At 47.0% G+C, this 16,286-nt stretch overlaps 1 protein-coding gene across 1 annotated transcript in view; it reads right to left on the bottom strand.

The window, feature by feature from the left end:
* Positions 1–224: 224 nt before the first annotated feature.
* Positions 225–16,286, bottom strand: part of RASL10A (RAS like family 10 member A) — a 92,468-nt gene continuing 76,406 nt past the window's right edge. Inside the window, exon 3 of the mRNA XM_069619268.1 lies at positions 225–2,000. Within this exon, the coding sequence (XP_069475369.1) occupies positions 1,730–2,000 (271 nt within the window). The 3' untranslated portion in view covers positions 225–1,729. The remainder of the gene's footprint in view (positions 2,001–16,286) is intronic.

Raw genomic sequence — 16,286 nt, forward strand, 5'->3', positions numbered from 1 at the left:
CCCTAATTTACAAGGCACTGATCTCTAATCAAGTCTTTTTCCTTTTGTTCGTGATTTTGGTGCATTGTTGCTATTGTAAAAGATGTGTATTGTAACTGAGTGCTGTAGATGAACAGTTCTGTGCTTGCCACTTGAGGCGAGGTACAGGCTATACTGAACGCAACGAATCAAACACATATGGAGACAGAGGGTCTAGAAAGGCAACACACACCTGCATAGGAAAGTGCATAGAAAGTAGACCTTTAATGAATCGTGCTGCTGCAACACAGGCAGAAATGTGAAACATTTTCCTCCGTGGGAAAGGGACCTACCCCAGTAGAACTTAAAGCTTTTAAAAACATTAGGAAAGGCATCCATATCTATCCATGTCATGCATTGTGGGAGATCCTCATCTCCCAGAGAGAAGTCACATATGGAAGGATCCCTCCCCGATCCCTGTCATGCACAACACAGACTAAGGGCAACTTTCTCCCTGCCATGCACTAATCCTGACCTATCAAAGCATCTCTATCTGCCAGGCTATAGAACCGAATGAGGGACATCTCCATACCCCAGGGTGGCACAGTGCGGAAAGGCCCCACACCTGTCCCCGCCATGCACAAAACAGACTGAGGGGTAACATTCTCCCAGCCATGTATTAATTCTGACCCGTCCAGGAATCTCTCTGTTTGCCTACAGGACGAGGGAGATCTCCATACCCCAGTGCGGCACAAGTCACATGTGGACCCCTCAGCTGTCCCTGCCATGCACAAAACAGACTGCTGTTAACAATCCCAGTGCCACGCATTAACCCAAACCAATGGTGACACCTCTCTCTGCCGTGCACCAGTGCAGACTGCGAGAGGGGACCCTCACTGCTGCGATGCAGTAACACAGACTGGGTGACAGCTCCATCTCTCGTGTCTTGTGTTGCACAAACACAGACTGAGGAATATCCCTTTTCCATCCTGCCATGCAACAACGCTGGAGACTGAGCGAGATCTGCCTCCCTCCAGCCATGCACCATCACACTGAGATACTCCTCCTCTCATGCCTTGCACTAACCCAGAATGCATTAGCACAGATTGGGATACACCACACTCACTGTCATGTACTGCACATACTGAGGAACCGCCTTGCGGCCTTACGCAAGCGCAGACTGAAGGGAACCCTTACCTCCTATGCATCACCCCTGAGGAGCCCTGGTGCATCCGTCCCATGTGTACACAAGCGGTGAAGAGTCATATCCCTACCATGCACAAGCACCCGCTGAAAGAGATCCCTAGCAAGTGTGAACATCAAAGGGCCCTTATGCATCCACCTTATGCACTAAAACATACTGATAGGTCCCCTTTGCCATGCGCCTTCACAGGATTGTGGGAATCCTCTTCCATGCATGCATAGTCAAGCCACTTTCTACCAGCTAGTAGCTGAGAGTGAGATCCCCTCTGTGATTACTAGCTACTTCCTCTGTTACTAGCAGCACAGACTGGGGGGCACTGCCTCCTCTGAAGCCAGCAGTAGCACAGATTGAGGAGTCCCATGTTCTCCCAGTATGGCAAAGGCACAGGCTGATGTACCACAATTACCTCCAATATGGCACAGGCTGGAGGGGTGGGGGGGCACACTGTTGTCCAGTCTTGTGAAGGCACAGACAGCAAGATGCCCCACCATAACTCAATGTCTTGCATATTGACGTTAAAGTCGCTGCGGTCGCGCAGACTGACTGGAAGAACTCGTGTATTGCTTTTCACATGATGCTACAGCTGTTCCTCTGCAGTGCCCCCTGCAGGCGAGTGCTGGAATGGCTGTGCTTGCAGTTGCGGGCTGCCGCGCTCATCAGAAGCTCCTTGAACAGGAGCACAATGTGCCAGTTATACTTGGCCGAGCATTCGATGTAGCCGCATTTCCAGCTCTTCTTGACCAGCAGCGAGACGGTCCGGCGAGAGGTGAAGCGGTGCTTCTGCTGATCGCGCTTGTTCCCCACCACAATGATGGGCATCTCATTGGGGAGGCCGGTCCTAAGGAAGGGAGAGAGCTGGAGGTTAGAGAGTGAGAACGATCAAAAGAAAGGGTTAATGAGGAGCAGTCATCCCAAAGAAAACCTGCCACACCCACATCAAGGGAAAGAGGTTAAGTTAGAACAGGGACCTTCTCCCTCGCCCTTTAAGATTGTGCTATGCATTCTTCCGTTATCCCTCCACGACTGTTAGATACTCTTGCCACACCCCTTGAAGAATCTCTTTTTCTTGTCCCACCCCTCACAAATGCACCAACCTTCTCTATCACCTGCTGCATAACCTAGATGTGGGCAATCATTGCTATGACCCCTGTTCTCAGTTAAGCCCGGAAGATATTATAACGCATTGGTACAAGAAATCGTCAATTCACCAGACGATAGACCCCCTGAAACTAGCAACCTTTGACTAAATGCTCACAACTGATCACAAAAAGACACACATGATGAAAGGCAGACACTTCTCACCCTAATACAGACTACAAGGACCCAAATGATTCTCACTCCTGCGAAACATGTATCGTGCTTATTGTTAATGTTTGTATTGGGGTTAGGGAGGGAGTTGGGAGGAGGGTGGGAGACAACGGATGTTTTATATGGAAAGATTGCAGATGGACAATGCAAATATCTCGCTATATCTTGGAAAACACCTAATGAAAAACGTGCTCGCCTTGGAAGCAAGACGAAACGGAGCACCACAGGTTCGATCCCCAGGTCCGCGCTTAGAAACCTCTGAGTATTAAGCGCTTATAAAGAACCAATCATATCCTATCATATGCATTCCCACACGTTTGCGCTAGATCATTTACAATATATTTAACCCAATAAATCATGTCATTGTGTGAAAATGTTGTAATAAATCTTATTGATTGGTTTGTCAAAAAAATCTTTTTTTCAACTGACTAGAAATCTTGCCTCTGAAAATATTCATCTAGTCCAAATTCTTTCCATGATTAAGGAGAATGGAGGCTACGCAGCACGCTAACCCTAAATCGCAATACAGCAGAGCGGACAATAATCAGTTCCTTAAGAACTGCCTTACGAAGAAGGAACATTTGCTTTCCTCCATAATATTTGACGGTCAGGTCCTTCCAATCCTTCCCAAAATACAAGCCCTGACCATCATTGTTGATCCCCATCTTAATATGGCAGCTCAGATGAATGTGTTGGCTATCATGACTAGCTATTATGTTCAAATCTGCATACAAGTATGGCCCTACATGAGCGAGTGAGAAATGGGTTCTATAACTAGAGCCAGGCTTGATGAGAGCCACTCCATGTACACAGGTGCCTCTAAAATATGTCTTCATAGACTTCTGATGTTCAAAACAATGTTTGTAGATAGTTACGAGTTCCCCTTCTAGGTGCCACCCTACCTCTATTTGTCTCAAATTTTCTCGGGCTGCTAGTTCAAGCCACAATTAACTTTAAGTTGGTCACTCTGGCATGTAAATGCATCTATGAGCCAGCTCCTAAGCCCCCCTCCACTAGATACAAACTGTACAAATCTGCTAGGCCTCTAAAATTGACAAACCAGAAACTCACCATCCCCCATCCATGTCTGTAGTATCCTGTGTTCTTGTGCCGGTGTTCCAGAACGGAACCTACGGAAGGCACAAGAACACACTGGGCTCCTCCAGAAGCTCGATTAGAGCAAGAGACCGAAATACCAAACACCTCCACTGTGCCACTGCAAGCCTTGACCCTCCAACATATGGAGCCCCTATCCACATTTCTACCACGTGCCGACACACCACTCGTTCCATGGCTGAGATGGAATCAGGACTTCCTAACTTTACTGGAAGCCTTTGAGGAGCATTTGTTTTCTACTGCCAAGAAAAGAGCAATGCTGCTAAATTGCCCAGGATCAGAAGTGAAAGAGGTCAGCAGACACCTGCCACCTGCACTAGTACCTACTGGTGATGCCCCCCTGTGCCCTAAAGGTGCACAGAACTATGGAAAGGCACCTCTTCTACACACTCGAGCAACAACCGGTTAAGTGCATTGAACAGTGCATAGCTACCATGAGCACGTTGGTTGCAACGTGCAAATTCAGAGGTTTTCAGAATGAAGTCATCAACAGAGGGTGGACTGGGAATCAAAAGAGGCCCTGAAAATAATGTTAAAAGTAGCCCCATATTACACATCTTCAGCAAGCCCAAGCCTTTTCCTATGAGAACATTTGTAAATAAAATAGGTCACCAGCAAAAGAAGCCCCTGCTGCCGAGTCCAGTCCACCCCTGCCCAGGGAGCAGAGGCCTACCAGGAATTCTCCAGAGTTCCCTATAGGCCAGTCCACCCCTGGTCATCAAGGACCAGCTGATGGTGCACACCAATAATCAGCATGCACGAGAGCAACTCTGGCTGGCATTTGACCCAACACTAGATGAAGCCATTCCATTGGGAAGGGGATAGAGCCGTAAGTAACGAGAAAGCACAGATACAAGCGATAGGCTCCTCCCAGATGCTTCCATTGGCGTAATTTTGGGGGGGCACAGGGTGTTTGTCCCCCCCCCCAACTTTCACGGCTCACCATTTTGTCCCCATTCATTTGGCTGGGGCACCTTTTCTACGGATGTCATGTCCCCCTGCCCCCACCAAGAGTTTTAGGAAAAATTTCCACTGGATGCTTCACCCAATTTGCGCAGTCAATGCAGAGATCTTTAGAAAATATGGTCTCACTTTAATGGTCAGGAAATGTAAGCTAATCCTAACTGGAGTGGAATACCTCGGGCACACCCTTTCAGCACGAGGGGTCAAACCTAAAGCAACATGAAGGAGGGCCATCGACGAGGCACCTGCTCCCATTATGGAGGAGGAACTGGCCTCTTTGCCTGTTTCATGCACATTGTATGCTAAGGGTGCACAACGTTTTGCATCCATAGTGGAGTCGTTAAGATGTATAAGCAAGAAACGGATTGTCTTTCATTGGGGCAGGGGGCAACAGAACGCCTTTGAGTGCATGAAGCCTCTTATAGTAGAGGCTCCAACACTGAAGTGTTTGATACAACTTACAGATCTGTTGCCACCATTGACGCCAGTAACAAAGATTCAGGGGTGCTTCTCTCACAACTTCGAGATGGCAAGGAGAGAACAGCAGCCACAAGCACTTAAATCGGCAGAAATAAACTATTCCGTGATAAAGATATTCATATTCATGTCTTTACTTTCCGTTGGCTATACTTTGGTACTTCCTTCACTCCATAAACCACATCTCCCATAAAGGACCTTTTGGCCTGGCTATTCCTATGCAGCAGTCTTAGAACTACAATCCCCAGAAGCCCTAGAGAACAGTGCTGCATTAACTTTCCAAGGTCCAGAGAGGGAGGAGGGAGATTACGGTAAGGTGGGATGCTCCAGGAGCTGCTAAAGAGACTGCTGCAGCACTGGACAAGCAGGATTTAAGCAGCTGCCTGCAGGAGCACAGTATTCTTGCATTGACGTCGCTGTCATCCCCTCGTGCTTTGATCATTAGATTTCTGCTGTATCCTGTTGCTGCTGTTTCTAAACCTGCTCCTGTTCCAGTTGCCGTTGCTCCCTGCCCTGCAGCACTGCTACTCTGCCTGCACTCCCCTGCTGACTGCCCTGTAGCCCTGTGCTTCCTGCTCTGCTTCCCTGCCTGCAGTCCTCTGTCCCTGTCTGCAGCCCCTTGCTCTCTTCCACCAATTCTCTTGTTCCATGCCTGCAGTTCCTTGCTCTGTGCCTGTAGTCCGTGCTACCTGGCTTCAGCATCCTTGATTTCAGTCCTGAGTTTCCTTGTAATATGTCTGCAGTCCTGCCCTGGTAATTCCAGTTAAGAATTTCTGTCTTCAGTCCTGCCCCCGTCAGTCCAGTCCATAGCAACAGTTCCTTGTATTCTTTGTTACCAATCTGCAGTTCAGTCCTTGTTATCCTAGTCCAGAGTTTCAGTCCTAAGTTTTCTTGTTCCTGGTCTACAGTTCACTCCGCTGTTCCTTGATTCCGGTCGTTCGTTTCAAATCTGCAATTCCAGTCTCCTGTACCCTTGTGCTTAGATTCTTGTTTTCTTTCTTTCTTTCTTTCTTTCTTTCTTTCTTTCTTTCTTTCTTTCTTTCTTTCTTTCTTTCTTTCTTTCTTTCTTTCTTTCTTTCTTTCTTTCTTTCTTCTCTAAGGGGGGTCATTACAAGTTTGGAGGTAGCCATGGTGCTATTAGCACCATGGCTGCCTCCAAAGTCGTGCCCGGGTATTTTGAATGGGGACTTTCCGGGTCATTCCAACCTTGGAGGACCCGTTAAGTCCCCATTCAGAATACCCTTCCCCATTCCCATTCGAGCACCCAAAGGGCTCAATGGGAATGGGGAGGGGGCTAATAACGGGCCCGTAAATAGCGGGCCTGTTATTAGCTCCTTGGCCCCTTAGCGGCTCCCGCTAAGGACGGCTGATTTTACCAGCCGGCCGTAGGGGGACCCGCTAAGGGACCTCGGAATGCGGCAGTAAGGGGTCAAGGGTACTGGCATCCTTACCGGCGCCATTAACCCCTTACCGCTGCACTCGTAATGAGGCCCAATGTCTTGAACCTTGCGCACTTTGACTTCCTGTTCTTTTCCTGGATATTTCTGTTACAGTTATTGTACATGCTTGTGTAACTCCTTTGTACAGAGTTTGGCTGCTGGGGTTCCCAGCAGGCAATCTCTGCCTCTTTCCTTTGTCACGTTTCAGTTTTGTACCTTGTGCCATGTTGTTAACAGTCTGCTGGTTCATGTTTCAGGAGACAGTGGGCCTCATTACACGTTATGCAGTAAACCATGGTGCTATTAGCACCATGGTTGCCGCCGGTACCATACCGGTACCACCATGGAGAAAAGGGGAATTACCACCCCATTCCAAGGTTGGCCGGGCCGTAATTCCCCCTTTCTCATGGCCCTTCCCCATTCCCATTTTTGCCCCATAGGGCTCAATGGGAATGGGGAAGGAGCTAATTATGATACCATAAATTGCAGTACCGTAATTAGCACCAAGGTCCCTTTGCGGGTCCCAACTTTAACGTCTGATCTACACCAGCCGTTAAGGTCGGGTCCCGCAAAGGGACCTCGTAGTAAGGCGGTAAGGGTTTACCGGTACCGGTGCCCTTACCGCTACCGGTAAACCCTTACCGCCTACCGTGCAATGAGACCCAGTCACTTTTCAGTTCCTGCTGGATCGGTACAGGCTTCAGTCTTGTGAGTATTCTTTCCTTGTTCGTATCTTAGGGTACAGACACCCACTACTTCTGCTCCGTTCCATGAGCATTCAGAGTGGGGCCCCGTAATAGTAATCGGCTCATAAGTCGAGAGTTTACCTTGACCCTCTGTGGGAAACCCTTCTCCCATTCTATGTACATCCCAAGTGGGAACCTTATGTGTTTGCCATACTTGTACTCCCTGCCCTTTTCTGTTCACTGCCTCTATAGCTGGTGTGCAGTTATTGCCTATTGTGAGGAAACAGGAATGAGACCCCGGCACAGAGACTTATCGTTTTGCCCATAAACATTAATTGAGAAAAGAATAGGGGTATGGAAAATGCCTCTCTGTCCCTACACTAAGAAGTGTTTCCCTACCTCAAACAAAACTAGGGGTATGTGGGATGTCAGAATGTCCAAAGTAAAATGTCCTGTGTCCAAAGTATAATTCTGAATCTCACATTCCAACAAAATTAATTCTGAGGTGAAAAGGCTAATGTCTTTGGCCTTGAGTGAGTTATCAATGTTGAAAAAGGAAAATGCATAACTCCATCACAAAAGTTCTAGAAGGATAGAGTTCCTTACTCCAGAGGGTAGTTCCCTTCCCCTGTATTTCTCTTCCCTCTGTTGTATATTCAAAGATAACAGTTCCTTGAGTTTCTATTGATCGCCAACACAACTGGTACAAAAAACAACTTGGCTCTTTATCTTTTTCTTGTTAGGATGCCTGGTGTACTCTACTGTCAGGTTTACACTCCTTTTCTCTTAATCAATAAACCAACTGGCATACAAAACAACTTGACTCTGAGTTTGTATTTTGGTAGACTACCTGGGGTACTTCCTACCAGGTTTGCACTTTTCTTTTCTTGTTCAAGAATACAATTACTACACAAACAACTTGGATGTGAGTTTGTATATTTGTAACGCTCACCTGACTCCCACGGAGGCGCCGGCCTGGTTTGAGCTGCTGTGACCTCTTCTAAAGTGATACGCAGGACTCGGAAGACAGACTGGACCGGACCCCCAAATCTTGCTTGTCTGGCTCGCAGAAGTATCCTTCTGTAGGTGGAAATAGGGGATTAGCTGTCTGCGCGGTAATGCGTCGGCCTCCCACTTACCCCTCTCACCCTCCTCAAAACCCTTCTGTGCTTCCCTGTGGCGTCTCACCTTAGGGTCTGGAAGGACGAGCTCTCCATCCTGCTTCTGATGCAGGGGCGCGTTGGTATCCAGTTACTTCACTGGATTTTCGGATTGGTGGTTTCTGATGCGGGGGCGCGTTGGTACTACTAGACCTATCGGCCGCTTTTGATTTAGTGGACCATAAAATCCTATGTAACCACCTAGATTCAGCAGCACACTTCTCCACTGAGGCTATAGCATGGATACAATCCTTCCTCAGTGATCGCACCATGAGGGTTTTCTCACCTATAGCAGCTGCAGACCCCATCCCTATTACCTGCGGTGTGCCACAGGGATCATGCGTCTCACCAACGCTATATAACATATTCACTAAGCCCCTGTTTGATGATTTGGACCTTCTGGGTATCACGTATACCAACTACGCTGACGATACCCAGATCCTCCTCCCACTCACAGGGGTTTACGAAAAAGATCTAGCAATGGTGAACAAAATATACAGCATCGTTCAGGCATGGATGGCAACCCATGGCCTATGCCTGAACGATGATAAAACTGAGCTTCTTATCCTAGGCACCGCACCCCTCATCAAAAAACTAAGCACAAACTACTCTTCCTTTATCATAGATGGGAACTGCATACAAGTTGCCAAAGAAGTTAAAACATTAGGGATATACCTTGATTCTACCCTATCATTTTCCAAACAGGTAAACTCCCTAGCTTCCTCGACAGCCTACACATGTAAGCTCATTAGAGCAGGAAAACAATTCCTTTCCCAGCACAGCTGTCTAACATTAGCCAGAGCCCTCATCATTTCTAAACTTGATTATTGTAACGCACTGTACATAGGAGCCAATAAATCTATCATAAACAAAATACAGATACAGCAAAACAAGGCCCTCCGAGCGGCATTGAACGTCCCCAGGAGAGAACACATTACAGCAATAAGAAGGAAACACAAATGGCTCTCCACCCTCGAGAAAATCAGACTCAAAACTGCATCTCTCACATACAAATCCCTACACAACAAAGCCCCACAATACCTTAAGGACAGATTCACCAGAACACACCCCACAAGACAAACCAGACTTGCTTACACCAATCGCCTACAAGTACCACGCTTTAAACTGACCACCATAGGCGGAGCTAGCTTCCCAGTCAAAGCTGCTCAACTGTGGAACGAATTACCCACTACTGCGAGGCTAGAACACTCCTTCTCCAAATTCAGGCAAATTGTAATTAACTGGCTAACGACAGCAACTGCCAATTGAAAAACTTGCACCTGTAACTGGTAATTTCTGTAACCGCTAATGTCTGTAACTTGTAACTGTAACCTGTAACTTATGCTCTAAGCTGTATATATTCTTACTTTTGCGCCCTTATACTCCAGGGTCTGGTGCGCACAATAAATTCCAAACAAACAAACAAACAAACTTCACTGGATTTTCGGATTGGTGAGAACCAAACTTGCTTGGCTTCCAGGTAAGTTTTTGATAAGTGGTTCCCCTTGTGTCCATGCATTAATGTTCTAATGCTAGTGTCTTTTTTCCCATAGGGGCCGGGGTACGGAATGCCGGGGAACAGGCACCGACCCGAGATGAGAGGTGAAATCCTTGTGGAAATCAGGTAAGTCTTTAATTTATTTTCAAATCTGTTTATTGGCATTTGTTATTTGTTATAAGCACAAGAAAATTGCCAGAACTGCCACCAAACAATAAATCAGATTGCATCTCAAATTATTAACATTTACAACTTAACATAGAAACTTTAACTATCTCCAAATGTCTGCTTCTTGAGAAGCCGGTGCCGAGTGGGGCACTGGGGGGGTCAGGACTTTCAGGGGGTGAGGGGACTTCCTTTAGTAGGGCTCGCATAAAATTATGGTTGGGCTTCTACTAGAATTCCACTCCTGTCCGTGGGACTTCCTACTGCAGGTTTGTGCTGGTTCATGGGGGCTTATCGTCCGAGGGGTAAAACAAGGAATCTGTGAGTCCCTTCCAGGCCTCTAGGGTCATACTCGAGGCATCTGTGGATCTGGCTACACTTTCTTCCCAGGCTTTCGTTTCGGCTTGCACCCATCTTTTCAGTTCCCTGTGCCAGATTTTCTGTTGTGGTCCCGATGGTTTCTTCCAGGACATTGCAATTGTCCTCTTAGCCAGAATGCACATAATGTCCATTAATCTAGTGAGGTGTTTCAGCTTTGCTGGTCTGGGGTATGTGCCAAGTAGGCACTCCGCAGGAGTCCATTCATATCTGGTCAGCCCCACAGTTTCGCATGTCTGCTGTATAAAAGACCACAGTGATTGTGTCCTGGCACACCGCCAGAACATGTGGAGCAGGTCCGCGTTGTCCATTTCGCACCAGGTGCATTCAGGGCTCTGAGTGTTATAAAGTTTGGCCAGCCTGGATGGGGTTAGGTATGTTCGATGCAGCAGGTTCAATTGTATTTGTCTAAATCTGTGATTTCTGGATACTGTTTTAGGAAATATGAGGGCCCTTTCCCATTCCCCGTCCGTTAACTCTCGGCCTATGTCTGCTTCCCATTTGGATTTTAGCCCGGCACTGCGTGGGTTGGGGGTGTCATTTAGGTGGCTGTAGATCTGAGACACTGGTCTCCCTCCCTCTCCTAGTTCATATAGTAGCGTAATCAGGGGGTTCGTGTCTGGTTCCTCGGCCATGTCGGCCATCTGGCACGTGCCGTGGATCTTAATTTTTGGTACCATAGAAACTGGCCAACGTGGACATCATTTTGTTCTTGAAGTGTTTCAAATTCCATGAACTCCCCCTCCGTGTATAAGTCCCCCCATGAGTAAATCCCCTTCTGTTCCCAGTGCCTGAGGTGTTGCAGATCTGGATGGGTTTTGCATAGATCTGAGACAAGCGGTATGTTCGGGGAGTATTGGTGTTTAGCGTGTGCAAGGGATTCAGCCCTATGCCAGATTTTGCGTCCTAGGGAGACCAATAGGGGGGCGTTTCTTATCAAATGGGTGGGGGCCCAGGGAAGTTCCTTCATATATAACGGGGAGACCAGTGGCTGCAGGAGTGGCGTCTCCGATGTGGCATCGTCTGCTAGCCATTTGGTGACAAATCCAAGCTGCGCTGCTAGGAAGTACTTTTCAAAGTTTGGGAGTTGGATTCCCCCCTGAGTGTACGGTAGTGACAACGTGGCAAGTGCAATCTTTCGTCTTCCCTTCCCCCACAGGAAGTCTCTCAGCATACTTTCCAGTAGGCGAAAGAAGGGCGCTTTGATGTAGAAGTGTACGTTCTGAAATCCATACAAGAGTCTGGGAAGGACAATCATTTTAGTTACGGAGGCCCTGCCCATCATGGATAGGGGGAGTTTCGCCCAAAAGGCCATAGATTTCCTCAAGGCCGGGAGAGCCGCTTTAGTGTTGCGCTCATGCATTTGTTCCGGGGAGTGCATTATGTGTATGCCTAAGTATTTGAACGAGGTGTTTTCCCATCTTATTCCCACCGAAGGAAGCTCTGATGCTTCCATTCCCTTAAGATTCGCCAGGGGGAATAGGCAGGATTTGGTTCTGCTGAATTTTATTCCAGAGACCTTCGCAAAATTATCTAGGACCTCCAGCATCGTGGGCACATTATAGTATGGGTCCCTGACAAATAATAAGACGTCGTCCGCGTAAAGAGAAATAATGTGGTCAATGTCTCCCAGCCGGATCCCAGCATCAAAAAATTGCTTTCGAAAATAGATAGCAATGGGTTCCAGGCCCAGTACGTAGAGCATGGGAGAGAGGGGGCAACCCTGTCTGGTTCCTCTGCATATGTTCCAGACCTCCGAAATATGCTTCCCCGTTTTTACTCTGGCTCTAGGTTTCGTGTATAGTATCTTGATCCACCTAATGAACCTAGGGCCAAAACCAAACCCCTCCAGAACCGCCAGTAGCCATTCCCAAAAGATCGAATCGAACGCCTTGGTGGCGTCCAGGGACAGCAGTGCAAACTCTTCTGTGCAATCTACAGTTTGAGCGATGACATGCTGCACTCGGCGCAAATTCATGGTTGTGTTTCGGGCTGGTATGAAGCCGCATTGGTCCTCATGTACTACTTCCCCTATAATTCTGGCCAGTCTATTAGCTAACACTGTCGTCAGGATTTTCGCGTCATAGTTAAGCATTGCTATCGGGCGGTAAGAGTATCAGGTAAGTCTTTAATGAGCGTCTTGGTAATGTCTTTTCATTCGCTCATTAACGACGATGTCTTTTTCCCCTTAGGGGGCGGGGTCCGAAAATGCCTGGATGCGGCGCGGACCCGAAATGAAAAGGGAATGACCCAGCAGCTAAGTCTTAACATGGAGATTTAGCTTCCCTTTTCCCTTCTTTCTCTCACCTTCGTTATTGTCTTTTTCTCCTAGGCACTGGGGCGCGACTGCGGATCCGGTTGGTTGCGCAAGAACATGGAAGCGCCCTGTAAGGTGAGTAGAATGAGGCGCTGCAGCGATCGATGCGATGTGCATTTAAAAATAAATGTCTTCCTTTTCAGGATCGTCGGAGAAATGTCTCTGGGATGCAGATTTAGCAGGTAAGGCCTTTTCCTTCTTCTGTTCTCTTGTTCTCTTCCTTTGCAGGTGATTCAGGATGCTGGCAGGCGTGGCAGAAGTCAGGATGCAGGAGCAGACACGGTGAGCGTCCAGCTGCTAGATGCAGAACAACGCGAAGCACGTGTGGCAGTCCGGGCGTGGTTTAAATAGCCTTGGAAGAAGTCCCCGGTAAGTATTCTTCCACGGTCCCCACCCAAGTAAAATAGTTCCTTTAATAAAGTAGTCCTTCCTAAGCCTTATTTGGCTTGAGGCTTTATGCAGCATGGTCTGCGTCAGGAAAGTGCACCAAACACCTTCTTTTATGAGCCTGGCGCCAAAGGCGCCAGGACTGATGTACAAAATGAGCCTGGCGCCAAAGGCGCCAGGACAAAGTCCAAAGAGCCCCTATTAGGGGCCGCTGGGTTTTTTCCCGAGGGCATGATGCCTGCTTCCGGGGGTGCTGGGCCTGTCCCGGTGCTCTGGGGGCAGGCATCATGACAATATTGGTAGAATACCTGGTGCACTGACTGCCAGGGGGTTACTCCTCTTTTCTTGATCAGCACAGCATTTTTGCTAGTCCTAATATGTCTTTCTCAGGACTCCTTTACATGGTGTATTTCTTCTACACTGTTCAGTTGGTCCTTGTCTGGTGTGTTTCCCTACCAGGGCTTTCTTACATGAACAAACATATAATTGGCTGGTATACTCTCCTGCCAGGACTTTCTTAAAAAATACATACTAGCCATGGCATGGTATACTCTCCTGTCAGGACTTCCTTATCTGCACACACTTGAAACTGCCTTGTATACTCTCCTGCCAGGACTTTCCTAAAAACACTTGCAATTACCTGGTATACTTTCCTGCCATTGCCTACTTAAATGCACACACTTGCAGCTATACTTTGCCTTGTGTACTCTCCTTCCAGAGCTTTACTCATGTGGCCTATGCACAGACTTCCAACCGTGATATCTTATTGTCTTTGCTTTATTTAAAACTGTATTTGCCTGGTACACTATCCTGGCAGGGCTTTTCTTAAATGTGTATTGCATACACTCACAAACTTGAAAGTCGCTTACGTTTTGTCTGTGTTCTCTTTTAAAGAGATGTTCACTGTCTCCCTCTCTTTGAAGTACATTTGCTTCTTTTACAATTATTTGCCTTTTGCCTGTCTGCCATTATGCCCCAGTGTCCCTGCTTCCCTTACGTGGACTCCCAGGTTCGTGCTGATATACTTTGTTCCTCTTGCGGCAAGCCGGTGGCAGTCATTCGGCATTTCTTCCAGTCTCGCTGCCTTTGTTCCTTGGGCTTCTCTGCCTCTCGCGGTTACTGCTGGGCACTTCCGCTTCGTGTCAAGCTTCAGTAAGGCAAATGCTGCAGCTCAACACATGCGAACATCCAGGAGCACTGCGTCAGTTTCTAGTGTTCCCGAAGTGTGTTCTCTCTCGCGGTCAGCTTTTCTATTCTTCCTCTTTGAGCTAGATGGCTCCATGGAACTCACAGTAGCCTCATAGTCTCTTTGTTCTTACTGAGAGAAGCAGCGTTCTCCTTCCAGCAGTGCACCTCAGTCAGCTGCTGCTGCGGTTTCAATTTCCCAGTCACAGGTTTGACCTCCCAACAACTAGACCGCATCTTGTGTTCTTGGTCTTTTCGGCTCTGCATTACTCGGCTCATCTTCCTCATCCCAGTATTCTTGCAGTTATGGGAATGGTAGTGCATTCTTGATGTTTTACATGTAAAATCTGGGTAAGTGTTCTCAGTGGTCTTCAAGGGCAAGTTAGCTCTAAATGACTTGCAGGTAGAGTCTAAGGAGAGGCTTTCATGAGTTACAGGGTAAGTCAGATTTTGATGGCTTGCATATAAATCTTCTTAGAAGGTCTTCAACACCCTTCCTAGGTGGATGAGGTGAGGTGTAACAATATGCCATTAAGGCATTGAGTATGGATTGGGTATTCTCAATAGAGGAAGGGGAATACCATGCCTTGTCCCACAGTGTCCTGCTACTCTCCCTGAGGTTGTCTCCCCCCATGTGATCCTCCCTCATATAGTTGTCCCCAGGGTCAGGATCAGGTAGCGGCTGCCATCCCCATGCCAAATGGGTAGAGGTCACTGCTGGGAAAGAAGTGATGACACCATCAGATTCAATCTCCCTTCTTTATATTTATAAAAGAAAAAATGTGCGTTGTGGGTTTGTGGCCTGACAATGCTTTGATGGGTTTGTAGCTTGGCAAAGCGTTGGCGTATGGGAGGCGTATGGACCCGAGAGGCGAAGGCGGCAGTAGCATTCCAGAAGTTTCCAAATTGTTGCAGCAATAGGTGAAATTATTTTTCCAGAGCATTTTTGGGAGATGGTGCCATCAGTTACAGAACTGATACAGAAAGTATATGCAAACATATAGGCAAATTACAAAAATCACAAGTGGCTGTGTGAATAAGCCATTCTTGCTGCTAAAAATGCTTCTGTCAATTAAATTAATAATCAGATTCAGGATATGCTTCTGCGCACAGATACTGAGTACAACTGAATCGATACAGTGGTGGATGCGGACAAAGCCATAAACTATCCAACAGAATTCCTCAACTCACTCAACCCCCCCGGGAATGCCACCACATCACCTTCTACTGCAAGTTGGGTCACCGATCATGCTGCTTTGCAATCTTGACCCACCTAGACTGTGTGATAGCACAAGGCTATGCGTAAAAAAATGGATGCCCAACGTAATTCAAGGGACAGTGTTCACTGGGAAGGAAAAAAAATGTTGTTTATAAACATGCCTTGAAATGAACATGTACTTTAGTGATATTGAACTTTAACTCTATAGTTGTTGGCACCATCGGCATCATGTCACCCTTCATACTGCTCAGGAATCTCCATGTTGTTCCCACGTACAGTTATACGTTTCAGAATGAGTTTTTGAGAAGAACAATACATTGTGTTGTGTAGTCTTTATAAGAATTTTTATTTTATTTTAAATAATCGTAAAATGTAGTGTATTTTTCTTTTCACCTTTCTCTTGGAACCTTTATGAAAAGCGTAAAGCTACCTTAAGGTATTTCTAACAAATAGTACCTATAAGAAAATAAAATCCCGGGAATAATATAGAGGGACACATAAGTAGGGAAGGCTACCTTTAAATGCAAAGGAATTATTATTTTATCTTTTCCCAGTGTTAAGCAGTCTTGAGGACAGAAAAGATGATAACTATTGCCTTCCACCGTTTTCCTAATAGGTAGAATAGCCTCGTTGGGCAATACCTGGAAAACCACCCCTATATTGGAGTTAGAAGAAAATGTTTCCCCATAATCTTCTCTTAAAGCTCCCATTCCTCTGGTAGGAAAAGGGACTGGATTTGACTTGTATCCAGACATAAATGTTAAGGAAAGGGAATGTGTTTCAATCTCTTAGGGGTAAGACCCATTAGTAAGAGGACTGTTCCTAT

This window comes from Ambystoma mexicanum, chromosome 10 (assembly GCF_040938575.1).
Source record: "Ambystoma mexicanum isolate Mex_15411 chromosome 10, UKY_AmexF1_1, whole genome shotgun sequence".
NCBI lineage: Eukaryota > Metazoa > Chordata > Amphibia > Caudata > Ambystomatidae > Ambystoma > Ambystoma mexicanum.